The sequence below is a fragment of the Aquarana catesbeiana genome, linkage group LG06 (genome assembly GCF_042186555.1).
Source record: "Aquarana catesbeiana isolate 2022-GZ linkage group LG06, ASM4218655v1, whole genome shotgun sequence".
NCBI lineage: Eukaryota > Metazoa > Chordata > Amphibia > Anura > Ranidae > Aquarana > Aquarana catesbeiana.
The window spans coordinates 401619310-401633138 of record NC_133329.1 but is presented as its reverse complement, the minus strand read 5'-3'; the positions used below and the strand labels follow the sequence as shown (position 1 = coordinate 401633138).

At 43.8% G+C, this 13829-nt stretch overlaps 1 protein-coding gene across 1 annotated transcript in view; it reads right to left on the bottom strand.

Annotated features, from left to right (window-relative positions):
- The window catches only part of LOC141147242 (contactin-associated protein-like 5), a 585111-nt gene that overhangs the window by 20931 nt on the left and 550351 nt on the right, over window positions 1-13829 (bottom strand). The window contains exon 22 of the mRNA XM_073634434.1: window positions 1273-1491. Within this exon, the coding sequence (XP_073490535.1) occupies window positions 1273-1491 (219 nt within the window). The remainder of the gene's footprint in view (window positions 1-1272; window positions 1492-13829) is intronic.

Here is a 13829-nt window from a genome sequence, read left to right as displayed (position 1 = left end):
GTCTGTGGACATATCACCAGAGATTATCCGTAACTGTGGACATGTGCTACAGGTGTGGTTGGAGATTGGAGACATGCTGCAGGACACAGAGTCTGGGAACATGTTACAAGAGACTGCCAGAGAGCACTGCCATTGCAGTCCCTTTATAAATCAATGCTCACTGCTGAGGTCAAAGGGCCACATGTGGCCCTTCGGCTTAAGTTTGGACATCAGGACTTCAAGGGGTATGTTCAATTTTAGGCCAAAACTTGTCATTTTTTATCATAGTCATGAACTAGGCAGCAAGACATCTGTCAAGACCTGAATCTGAACCTGCTGTGTCTGGCAGTATCTTTCCTTGCTGAGCCACCTGAAATGCTGGACAGCTCCCTGCCTGTTTCATTAGACCAGTGGTTCTCAACCTCTGTCCTCAAGTACCCCCAATGGGCCATGTTTTCAGGTTTTCCTTTACTTTGTACAGCTGTTTTCAATCAATGATATGGTATTGATAAGAGCTATTTTATCTAAGGGAAGTTCCCAAAACATGGCCCTGTCAGGGGTACTTGAGGACTGAGGTTGAGAACCACTGCCTTAGACAACCTTGCCTTGTGTTTTGTTTCTTTTGAACCTTGAACTCTTTACTCCTCCCATGAGCTTCCTAATTAAGCTATGTCTTTGCACTTCCTCTTTGCCAGATTATTTTGCTCTCTGTAGCCATTCTCTTGCTCTTGTCACTTCTGCTGCTGTCCTTATCTTTGCTACCACTCGTTACCGCCTCTTGTCATGTTCCTCGACTATGCTTCTACTTGATCCCAACCTGCAACCACTTGTTACTGACCTTTGGCTTGTTTACTGACTACCACCTGATCCCTACCTGCTATATCTGCTACTAGGCCCGGCTTGCTTACTTCTTGGCGTGGCGATCCCGAGGACCGCAACCTGATATTAACACAGAGCTATTCCCATCTCCATTATCAGGAGCTCTGGTGTATACTGGTTAGTGCTTAGACCCCACACCTTGGGTGAGCCCATGTCATCCGCCAGGAAGATCTGCTTGAATAACTATTTTGTTGGTTGGTGGGATTCTCTCTACTGCTATAGCTACTGGTCTCTGATCCTGACCACTGACCGTGGCAACATCAATGGATGACTTTCTTCCCTAACCTGAGTATGTACACCTACAGTACAACAATCGCTTTTTGTAGATAGGCATCTCCATACACCACCCTAATCTCACAAAATGTGGACCAGTCTGAGGGTACAGCAGGGGACAGGGTAATCTGGTAATCTTACCTGAGGATGAGTATGTTGTGGTAATGGTGCTGAGATCGCTTTCTGTGATGTAGCTACAATTACATTCTGACAATGGCCCGACGACTGTGACTGGGGCTGTGCTGGGGTGTCGGAGAGCTGCTTTCAGGGGAGCCACTTGGTTGTACTGGACTGAAGAGAGGCAACCGACAAAACCAAATGAATTTGCTCTGGAGACTTCTGGGTCCAGTCCGGGGTTATCTGTAAGACAGGAAACAGTTCAAAGGAGTAGAGCTTAGATATGACCACCATTTGTGTTAAGAGCTTATTGACCATTAAGATTCTTAATTGCGAGCTTCAAGTCCCAAAAATGTTGTCAAAGTTAGAGAGAATTCAACAAGGTGCAGCAGTCTCGGGATAGAAGAAGAGGATGCCAGTTTTCCATTAAAGCAGAACTCCGGCCTTCCCTTCAATCTTGCACAGTTGTACCGGCTCCTGCCCTGTACTGAAATGGCTTACTCTGATATCACTGCACACTGTGAGTTTCTCATGATGTGCATTGGAAGCTGCAGCAATTCAGATAGAGCCCACCTCATTTCCTGGCTGGAGGACATCCAGGATCATCTACTCCTTTCCTTCCCAAACTGACTATCCCTGCACCCCCCCCCCCCCTTCATTCATTGAGGTTATGAATCACAAGTGGGCGTTTCCTAAGGTGGCCTGTATACAAATACAGCCTGCCTAGGATTGCCCACTCCTCCAGTCTGACACCTACCCATCAAGAAATTCTGATGTTTGCATAACTCCTCCAAAGAGCCAACCAACTGTTTCCATCAGGGCAGAGGGGTTCTGAGAGGAGTACTGATGCAGGGTGCCATGCTGTTTACAGGAGGCTATATACAGCACCCTTTTGGCCCATAGAGAAGCACAGAGACCCAGTCATGATGTCACTGGGTCTAAAAGAAGGCTTGTAATGAAAATGGAATGGTTTAATTTAAAAGTTCCAATAATATGTTAATGAGGTGGGCGGGAGAAACCAGGGATAATGCAAGTAGAATAAACTTCAGCATTAAACCCTGCCCACACAGTATCTAGGACAAAAACAAAAAAAAAAAGTGAAAATGAAAATACCTTAGATATAAAATATAACAGGATGAAATGCGTTAGCCATTCTGCACACTGCAAGTGGCTCATACCTACAAATACGGAGTATTGTTAAAACATTTCTAAGCAAGAAAATAACATATTTCAGCAATTTCCTTTCTCTGATTATCACAGGCATACACACATTTAATATTCCTTATTGAAATTCTAATTTAATCAAAGAAAGATGAAATACGAATAGCAGACCTGCAAGATGGCACCGTAAGAGAGGTTGAGTGAAAGAATAATTTGCAATTCACTGACTGTATTGTTAGATCCGTGCGCCTTTCATTACATGTGTCAGTGGGCAAATTCATTGTGGTCTTGTAATTGGCATGGTGAGGTGGCTTTGCAGCGCCGGGGTCCTTTGCCTGAGCTTAATGAAGATATTTCAGATGCAGAGTTTTGGCCTGTAGATCATCCATTCCCAACCGTGCCTCCCCCCAGAGGTTGCTAGGGGTCCCTTGAGCTGGGGCTAATCAACCTCATATACTGTATGGTGGTGCCTTCATAGATCCTGGAGCATCATCACTTGGCAGGGCCAGTAGTATGACACCAATCATCTTTAAAGCTATTGTCAGAAAGCTAATACAGCTAATGCTCATTCCTGTGCTGCTAATGCTCGCTTTTGTGCATCTATATAACAAGTGTTTGGCGCAAAGGTTAAAAGCAATAATCCACATATATGACAATATTATGCATATAAATGATGAACTGGAACAAGGGATAAGAAAAGATAATAGTAGTCCATGATGGTGTTGCATAAAGTCAATGATGAGGTATAAAGCCCACCATTCACGGCAGCCTTCCAATGGGGGTGGAAACCATATTCCCAAAAAGCACTGTAAGAAACAAAGAAAGGAGGCGCCTCTGGGTGCAGACTTAAAAACAATTTTAATAAAAAGAGCAGCAGAAGAGGTTGCACTCACATTTGTGTTGAGTTAAAAAGGCATATGAGGGTCCCGGATGTAACTGGAGGGGTCCGTGAGGTCGGTCATCCCTGCCATGGATGTGTAATCAGACCGGTCTTTCCTTAGATAATAATAATAAAAAATAAATAAATCAGGAGATGGAGAGCTGAAGTTATACTCTGCAGAGCTCATTGAGAAGAGCTCTGAGAGCTGATTGGAGGGAAGGGACACACCCCCCTTCACACAGGAACAGAGATGAGGCTGTCAATCTACTGGAGGTTCCTCCCCATCACCTTTTTTCTCTTGGTGTCAGGAAAACTTGTCAGAAGTGATTCATGCTGATAGCAGAGGAAGGAGGCAACAGAGTGAATTTTTCGGCAGTGCACATGTCTAAGAAAAATCTCCCTACATAAATTGTAACTGTTTATCTGCATCTTCTCTTCTCTACGTCTCTTCAAAATCCAGAATTTCTAAAGCTTGTCTGAGCTGTCAGAAAACAGAGAGCGGAGAGCTGAAGTTATACTCTGCAGTGCTCAGTGAGGAGAGCTGAGAGCTGATTGGAGAGAAAAAAAAAAAGAGGAAAGTGCACCAAAAATAAGCCACGTCCATAAATCATTGAGGATACAAAATACGGTAGTACTGAGTATTACCAGGGAGGCGGACTTTTTAGGCTAAGAACCAGTGGAGAAGATATAGCAGTATAAAAAATATAAATTTATTGAAAAATACAATATCTAAAAAACAATGACAATTGTAACATATAGCATCTATGATTATTGTGCAGTAAACCCTTGTATGTCTACGCGTTTCACCGTTAGGCTTCCTCAGGACACGGCCAAGGTTCACAGATGAGACAGAGAAGGAAATATGTCTCTCTTAAATTGGAATGCAAAATTATGCAAGTCACGGTAGCATGAGAAAGTTCAATCAGCAGTAAGAAAGTATATTAGATATAGCTATATATCTCAGCAGGGGCATGTAAACAATATTCCTAATTAGGGGAGCAGCCATTAGAGGGAGGAGGGCCAACACCGGATTCACCACTTAGATCCTGGATTTAGTATCAGCAATGCTGAAGGCTCAATACAATCCCATTGCTGCATATTCAGGATACAAATAATCCAGCGTGCCCCTGGGAGACAGCAATACACTGCACTGATTGGAGAGAAGGGGCACCCCCCCCCCCCATTCATACAGCACACAGGAGCAGAGTCGAGGCTGGCAATCACAGGATGTGTGCTGGAGATCCCCCCCTTTACCTTTATTTTCTTGGTGTCAGGTAAACTTGTCAGAAGTGACTCATGCTGATAGCAGAGGAAGGAAGCAGCAGACAGAAATGACACTTAGTGCTCTGGATTGAGACAAGTACACACTAGAAGAGGGATGTGCTTTGTTCATATTCCATGTCTGAGGATTACAACCACTTTAGCTCACCCCTTTATGGATATCAGCGTTTGAATCCCTCGCCCCTCCCTATTATTGTAACTGCACTGTCACCCTTTATTTTGAAAAGTGCTGTGCAAACGGTCAGCACTCACACCTCCTAACTTTCCGAGATGAGAACGAGGGACACCTATCAGTGAAAGTATTTAGGCATAGGACACACCCCTTTCCACGCCCCCATAAAGGAGAATTATACAAAAAAAAAATAAAGATTGGTTAAAAAAATTTACCACTCTTATTCCTTTATATTGGCTTTTGAAATGTACAAATGCAACAATTTAGAATCTGGATGAAATGTTTATCACTGGGAAACACTTTTTGAATAACAAAAAGTACATTTTATATACAGCTATATAGATCAGACCAAAATGAGGGACAAATGAAAAGGGACAGAGGGACCTTGTTTCAAATGAAGGACATTCCTCTCGAAATCAGGGACAGTTGGGAGCTATGAGCATTATATAAATCCCGTATAATAAAAATAATTAAAATTATAATAATAAATGTGCATGAAAAATGTGTAACTTGTCTGCGCCTACGTAACAATGACAATTTGAAAAATTTCCACTGACATAATCAATATAACAATCAATCCAAATCTGTGTTTCCAACAAATGCAAAGTTCATATATATCCAAAATATATATCAAAATAATTTGCTCCCATAGTGTAGTATAAACGTGGTTTGTTCATAAAATAGTATTGCACACTTATGCCGCGTACAATACACACGATCGCAAATTCGGCCAGCAAAAGACCGATGAGAGCTTTTGGCCGGAAAATGTGACCGTGTGTATGCTCCATCGGACTTTTGTTGGCCGAATTCCAGCCAGCAAAAGATTGAGAGCATGTTCTCAATTTTTCGGTCAGAAAAAGTTCCTATCCGAAAATCCGATCGTCTGTAGCAATTCCAACGCGCAAAATTCCTACGCATGCTCGGAAACAACTCGACGCATGCTCGGAAGCATTGAACTTCATTTTCTCAGCTCGTCGTAGTGTCGTACGTCACCGCGTTCTTGACGGTCGAAAATTCAGCAAACTTTTGTGTGACCGTGTGTATGCAAGGCAAGCTTGAGCAGAATCCCGTCAGAAAAGCCATCATATCTTTTTCCGACCAAAATCCTGATCGTGTGTACGCAGCATTACATTTAAAATAGTAGTCAAATACTTCCACATACAAAATCCGATGGAGCTGCGTCTCTTGTCTCTCCTCTCTCTCTCTCCTCCACCGTAGTGCTACGTCACCCGACTCCGCCCAACGCGAATCGTCTCGATCACGTTTATCTACACTATGGGAGCACATTTGTTTGATTGAGAAATGGAGGAGGGAGAAGGATCTACATAAGTATATAAAGAGCCATACCAGCATAATAGGACCCAGAGAGGGGAAAGGAGGACGGAAGGAACGTGAGGAGCTGATAAACCGGGGGTTTGAACCCCAGCAAAGGAAAGTTTAATTAGACCTGGAGACAGGTCTAAAATGAAAGTGGGCGCAGTGGTGAATGGTGGTGGGATTCACATAGTTTACCCAGGATCCACAAGAGTGAAGATCAAGCACAATATAAGGATTACGTATTTAAAGAACTGTACACAGAAAATTTGGGATATATTATGAACTTTGCATTTGTTGGATTGATTGTTGGATTGATTATGTCACTGGATATTTAGGAAATTGTCATTGTTAAGTAGGCGCAGCCAATTTACACATTTTTCATTTATTTATTCAGTTGTGGGAACACAATTATTTGGTGTCCAGCCTTTTATATAGGATTGAGAAGTTTTAGGGAGTGCGGGAAAACAAATATATTTTTTGATACTTTTTATATTTTTTACAATAAGTTATATTTTTTACAATAAAAATAAATACATAATAAATGTCAGAGTTTGTGTTATTTTTTTTCCTTGTACATGATTTGGTAAGTAAAATGAGATCCGTGTTTATTGAGGCAGACAATAAATTCCTACTAAAGTTTTGGGATATTTTCAAATGTATTTCTATTTTTTTACTTATTTTTTCTTTCCAGCTCCTTGCTCTATGAGCACTACACGTAGCTGACATTACAATTTGTTTCACAAGGCTATTGTTATTTCAGAGATCGACCTCGGAATTGTAGCACAGAATAATGGATTGCCTGCAGCCATCCTGTAACAGAAACAATTCCTTCTAATAAGGCCGGCAGAGCGGGAGATGCGATGGCGATAGCGGCTCGCTGAGAAATCCAGCGCAGAGAGCCAAGGCGGGCTTCTGCGTTCGCGGAGACGCCGCGTTCTGATGGCGGAGGGCGTGATGTGTGTGTTGAGTCGTCTGTTCCAGCCAGGGGCGACATATGGCGCTCCCTCTACTCCGCGCAGGTCATCGGGAATGGATTGCTGCTCTTGTTTGCGAGGAAAGCGCCCAAGTGGCGGCATTAGTCTTGTGCGCTTTCTGGGGTTGTCAAAAGTCATTACTCACCGGCGACACAGGTAGAGAATTGTTATAAAAGAAATGCAATGGTGACTTCTCGGCTGCTGAATCAAAAAAAAAAAAAATAAATCTGCACAGGGCTCAGGAACACATCCAATTACTGAGCCAGACAGAAATCAGCGCGACTGCAGCCTCTCTTTTTTTTTTTTTACTTTTTTTGTTAGTAGGGAAGAATTACAATTTAAATCATGTTTTTGATTCTGTCTGTGACCCCATTCGAGATATTTTTCTTACTTCCTATCACTGTGACCAGTGGCGGCCCATCCATTAGGGGCGTGGGAGCGCCGCCCACTCTATCCACAGCCGCCTCCCCCATGCTCTATCCACGGCCGCTCTTTTGACAGGACACCACCACCCCGTATTAATGCGCCCGTCCCCTTTCAGGACGCCGGGCGCATAAATTACAGTGGCGGGGGTGTTGAGGCACCCGATTAGACCCAGAGGCTCTAATAGGCTTCAAAATAGGGTGGGCTCGGAGCGCAGAGCATTGCGCCATGAGCCCACCCAGGTGTTGCAACAGCGAATAAATATTCGCTATTGAAACACTGATCCTCAATCCGGCCAATCAGAAGCAGGTCTGAGACCCGTTTTTCGATTGGCTGAAAAGAGAAGAGTCCCAATTGGCCACAGAGGAGGAGGGAGGAAATGGAAGCCGCCGTGATGGAGAGCAGGGGAAGGGAAAGCCGTCACCACCAAGTAAGGGAAGCCGTCGGTGAGGCCCAGGAGAAGTGCTGTCCACCATAGACCCACCCACCCGACCCAGTGAAGGGCGGTTGTAATACTGTTTGCTGCCCCCCCCAAAAAAAATCACCACCGGCCACCACTGACTGTGACACCTGTAGGATATAAGGGATACAGTCAAAGGCATAACTAGAACCTTCAGGGCCCTGGTGCAAGAAATCATAGAGGGGCCCCCCAAACCATCAGTCAGGCCCCTGCCCACAATAGCAGAATGCCAGGGTCCAGTCGCAAGTGTGATCTTTTGCGACCCTGGTAGTTTACTATGCCTCAGTCATGAATGAACAGAGTCAGTAATCGATACTGATCACTGACTTTATTAATTAAGACAAGGAAGGGGTCAGTAAATGACACATTTACCGCCCCTTCCCCGCTCTTCATCCTGACAGATCCCCCACAGCAGCCAGCAGGAGGGGGGGGGGTCCGGCAGTGCTGTGGGAGATGACGGGGAGTACATAGGAGCTTGGAGGGGCAGGGGATGGATAGAAAGGGGCAGCAGAGTGGCGGAGGATCTGATCCCCTCCATTTTCCTCCTGCAATCTTTATGTCCATAAAGACATGGATGAGCGAGTTTGAGGTGGAGAAACTTGACTGGCCTGCACAGAGTCCTTACCTCAACCCAATAGAACACCTTTGGGATGAATTTGAGCGGAGACTGCAAGCCAGGCCTTCTCATCCAACATCAGTGCCTGACCTCACAAATGCTCTTCTGGAAGAATGGTCAAACATTCCCATAGACACACTCCTAAACCTTGTGGACGGCCTTCCCAGAAGAGTTGAAGCTGTTATAGCTGCAAAGGGTGGGGCCAACTCAATATTGAACCCTACGGACTAAGACTGGGATGTCATTAAAGTTCATGTGCGTGTAAAGGCAGGCGTCCCAATACTTTTGGTAATATAGTGTATCTCTTGAAAGTGAGTAGATATCCCCTCTAAGGGTCACCACATATTGCACATTGCAACCTGGCTGTACATTCTTTGTGTAATCAACTAGATTTCCCAGATCAATGAAAAAAAGGACCTTATCAAGCCAATCAATTTGTATCCAATCAGGCAGACCTTTGTGCTACATAATTATTGGTAGATCTAAATCAGATTATGCAATAAAAAGCCAACAAGGGCTCTGAAATGTTCACATCCTATACAAAAGCAAAAAAAAAAAAAAAAAAAAAAAACAGGCATTGGTTCAGTATTTCACTTAGACCAGGGGTCTCCAAACATTATAAGCAAAGGGCAAATTTTAAGGGGCCAGACTGCGGCCAGTCAGAGTAGAAAATACCCCAGACTTCGTAGTCAGTGGGAGTAAAAAAATTACATATTGCCTGGAATGGTGCCCCCTTATTGGTGCCAGTGGGAGGAATAGTGCTCCATCATTGGTGTCAGTAGAAGGAATAATGCTTCATTGTTGGTGTCAGTGGAAGGAATAGTGTCCCATCATTGGTGTCAGTAGAAGGAATAATGCTTCATTGTTGGTGTCAGTGGAAGGAGTGGTGCAACATTGTTGGTGTTAGTAGCAAAATGAGTGCCTTGTATCAGTCAGTAGAGATAATGCTTCAAGGGTGGGATAAAGGCAAGCAAAGTGCCACATACTGTAAGGCCTGTGGGCTGCAGTTTGGGTACCGGTAGCTTAGACTTTCCATTCAAGACCAGTTCATAGATAAACCACTTGCAGCCCACCATATAGTAAAATAACAGCGGCGGGGTGGCACTCTCATTCTGGGACATTTGATATTATTTTGGTGTCGCCTTTATTTCCTCTACACCGGATTTCTTCCTCTCTCATATAATCCTCAGGTAAGAAGTCCATATTGTTATCTCTTTCCTTCTCCCCGAAGCAAACAACTTCATTAGCTTCCTTCTCTTTGCCAACTCCATCAATGTTTTATCATAGTAGATCTGAGGCCGGCCTCGTCGGCTCCTGGCCTCATTTTCCGCTCTTGTGGTTGTCGGTGCCGTTCCGGATTTGGGTTCTGTAGGGTGAAATTTCAGCCGTTTCTTCACATTATTATCTTAGAAAAAGAATCTTTGGGATGTGTTAACGAATTGTTTCCCAAAGATTATAAAGAGTGCCAGTGACAAACATTAACCACTTGCCTACCGGGCACTTTCACCCCCTTCCTGGCCAGGACAATTTTCAGCTTTCAGCGCTCCCACACTTTGAATGACAATTGCGCGGTCATGTAACACTGTACTCAAATTACATTTTTATCATTTTTTTTCACACAAATGGAGCTTTCTTTTGGTGGTATTTAATCACTGCTGGGCTTTTTATTTTTTGCTAACAAAAAAAAAAAAAATCGAACATTTTGAAAAAAGTTTTTCTTAGTTTCTGTCAGTAAATTTTGTAAATAAGTAGCTTATGGGCACTGATGAGGCGGCACTGATGGGCACTGATTATGACGGCACCCCAGAACTGCCGCTCTCGCGCACCCGCGGGGGGTAATGACACAGCTCTGTTCCCATGTCATCAGCTGTGTCCGATCACAGCCTGTCACATGTAAACAAGGAAGTACCGTTTATTGGCTCTCCTCAGCTCACGCAGACAGAGTGCGCAGTGAGGTGAGCCGATCGGCGGCATCTCCTCGCAGGGGAGCCCTCTACAGGTAATCAGGGCACTAATCATCAGTGCCCATCAGTGACACCATTCAGTGCCCATTAGTGATGCCAGTCAGTGCTGCCTTTCAGCGCCCCTCAGTGCCTGCTCATCAGTGCTGACCATCAGTGCCCATCAGTGACACCATTCAGTGCTCATTAGTGATGCCAGTCAGTGCTGCCTTTCAGCGCCCCTCAGTGCCTGCTCATCAGTGCTGACCATCAGTGCCCATCAGTGCTGCCTATCCGTGCCACCTATCATTGCCCACCAGTTCCACCCATCAGTGCTGCCTATCAGTGCCCATCAGTGTCGCATATCATTTCCACCTATCAGTGCCCATCAGTGTGGCATATTAGTGCCACCTAATCAGTGCCCATCAGTGCCGCCTCATCAGTGCCCATAAGTTACTTATTTACAAAATTTACTGACAGAAACTAAGAAAAACTTTTTTCAAAATGTTCGATCTTTTTTTTTTTTTAGCAAAAAATAAAAAGCCCAGCAGTGATTAAATACCACCAAAAGAAAGTCTATTTCTGTGAAAAAAATGCTAAAAATGTAATTTGAGTACAGTGTTACATGACCGCGCAATTGTCATTCAAAGTGCGGGAGCGCTGAAAGCTGAAAATTGTCCTGGCCAGGAAGGGGGTGAAAGTGCCCGGTAGGCAAGTGGTTAATGTTTGTCACTGGCACTCTTTATAATCTTTGGGAAACAATTTGTTAACACATCCCAAAGATTCTTTTTCTAAGATAATAACGTGAAGAAACGGCTGAAATTTCACCCTACAGAACCCAAATCCGGAACGGCACCGACAACCACAAGAGCGGAAAATGAGGCCAGGAGCCGACGAGGCCGGCCTCAGATCTACTATGATAAAACATTGATGGAGTTGGCAAAGAGAAGGAAGCTAATGAAGTTGTTTGCTTCGGGGAGAAGGAAAGAGATAACAATATGGACTTCTTACCCGAGGATTATATGAGAGAGGAAGAAATCCGGTGTAGAGGAAATAAAGGCGACACCAAAATAATATCAAATGTCCATTAGAGGCATCGCTGTCAATCCTTAGAATGAATATTCAGAGAGACATGCTGATCAAAGATTATCTAATGATCACTTGTATCATTCTATCCATCTATCCCAGTATCTACCTATTTATCCTAGTATCTATCTCTCTATCTATCTATCTTAGTATCTATCTATCTATCTTAGTATCTATCTATCTATCTATCTATCTATCTTAGTATCTATCTATCTTAGTATCTATCTATCTAAGTATCTATCTATCTTAGTATCTATCTATCTTAGTATCTATCTATCTATCTATCTATCTATCTATCTATCTATCTATCTATCTATCTATCTATCTATCTATCTATCTATCTATCTATCTATCTATCTATCTATCTATCTATGTTAGTAACTATCTACACTATTTTGCCAAAATTATTGGGACGCCTGCCTTTACACACACATGAACTTTAATGACATCCCAGTCTTAGTCTGTAGGGTTCAATATTGAGTTGGCCCACCCTTTGCAGCTACAGTATAACAGCTTCAGCTCCTCTGGGAAGGCTGTCCACAAGGTTTAGGAGTGTGTCTATGGGAATCTTTGACCATTCTTCCAGAAGCGCATTTGTGAGGTCAGGCACTGATGTTGGACAAGAAGGCCTGGCTCACAGTCTCCGCTCTAATTCATCTCCAAGGAGTTCTATTAGGTTGAGGGTCAGGACTCTGTGCAGCCCAGTCAAGTTCCTCCACCCCAAACTCGCTCATCCATGTCTTTATGGACCTTGCTTTGTGCACTGGTGTGCAGTCATGTTGGTAACAGGAAGGGGCCATCCCTAAACTGTTCCCGCAAAGTTGGGGGCATGAAATTTTCGAAAATGTCTTGGACTGCTGACGCCTTAAAAGTACCCTTCACTGGAACTAAGGAGCCAAGCCCAACCCCTAAGAAACAACCCCACACACCATAATCCCCCCTCCACCAAATGATGCAAAGTCCAAAAAGACATGGATGAGTGAATTCGGGGTGGAGGAACTTGACTGGCCTCCACAGAGCCCTGACCTCAACTAGATAGAACACATTTTGGGATGATTGAGAGTGGAGACTGTGAGCCAGGCCTTCTCGTACAACATCAGTGCCTGACCTCACAAATGCTCTTCTGGAAGAATGGTCAAACATTCCCATAGACACACTCCTAAACCTTGTGGACAGACTTCCTAGAAGAGCTGAAGCTGTTATAGCTGCAAAGGGTGGGCCAACTCAATATTGAACCCTACGGACTAAGACTGAGATGCCATTATAGTTCATGTGTGTGTAAAGGCAGGCATCAGGAAGGCGTCCCAAAAGTTTTGGTGATATAGTGTAGTAATGTACCCCTTAAATTGGTGTTTCTGCCAAGCTACCATCAAACAGAAGAGTTTTCCATTTTCTCTCTTTTTCAAAAAAGAAAAAAGGATGCGGTCTGCTGTTTGTTGTTGGCTGTTCTCAGAGTCATGATCAGGTGTGATAATTAACTTCAACAGATGGTAAATTAATAGTCTTTGCCATAATTACATTTTTAGTGTTCAGTAAACAAAAACTGCAAACTCTTCTCATTTGTATTTTTAACTTTACGTCCCTTACTAATAGAACGACGCACTACACTACACTCTGTTAGCTCACAATTAAAATTCCGTATGGAAATGAGGGTGAAAAAGTTCAAAAATGTACCTGTAGCTGTAAACCTAGAAGTCGTTGTAGATCAGAGATAGCAAAACAAAGCCACGTGATCAACAGGAGAGGGCTGACATGACAATCACATGGCTTTGTTTATTTAAAAAAGGGGTTAGGGTTAGTGAAAGGGTTAGAGTTGCATATTAGATTCAGACCCAATGAGGGACCATTGGGGGGGCACAACGGATGCCCATTAACTCTACAGATATAGCAGTGCCACGTTTTGGGATGAATGGGTTAAAGTTGATTATAACATTAGAGCTATGGCTTGTTCACATGCAATGAGTGGTAATGTAAAGGTGTATAGGGGTGCCTTTTCATTACACAGTGTATCTGAATGACGCTGAACTCCTTGAACAGCCCATGTGCTAGATCGGCATAGACAGTGGCATCATCCTAGGCTCCTCCCAGGCTACACCCTCTGATGCATTTCATCCCACCCACAGGGCTTAGTCATATGGCTAAGGTGGGAAAAAAACGTGTTAATGCCGTGGCCTGGGAGGAGCCTAGGCTTAGAAAGTGGCATCAGCCTAGGCTCCTCCCAGGCCACACTCCCTGATGTGTTTCACCTCACCCACAGGGCTTAGTCCAATT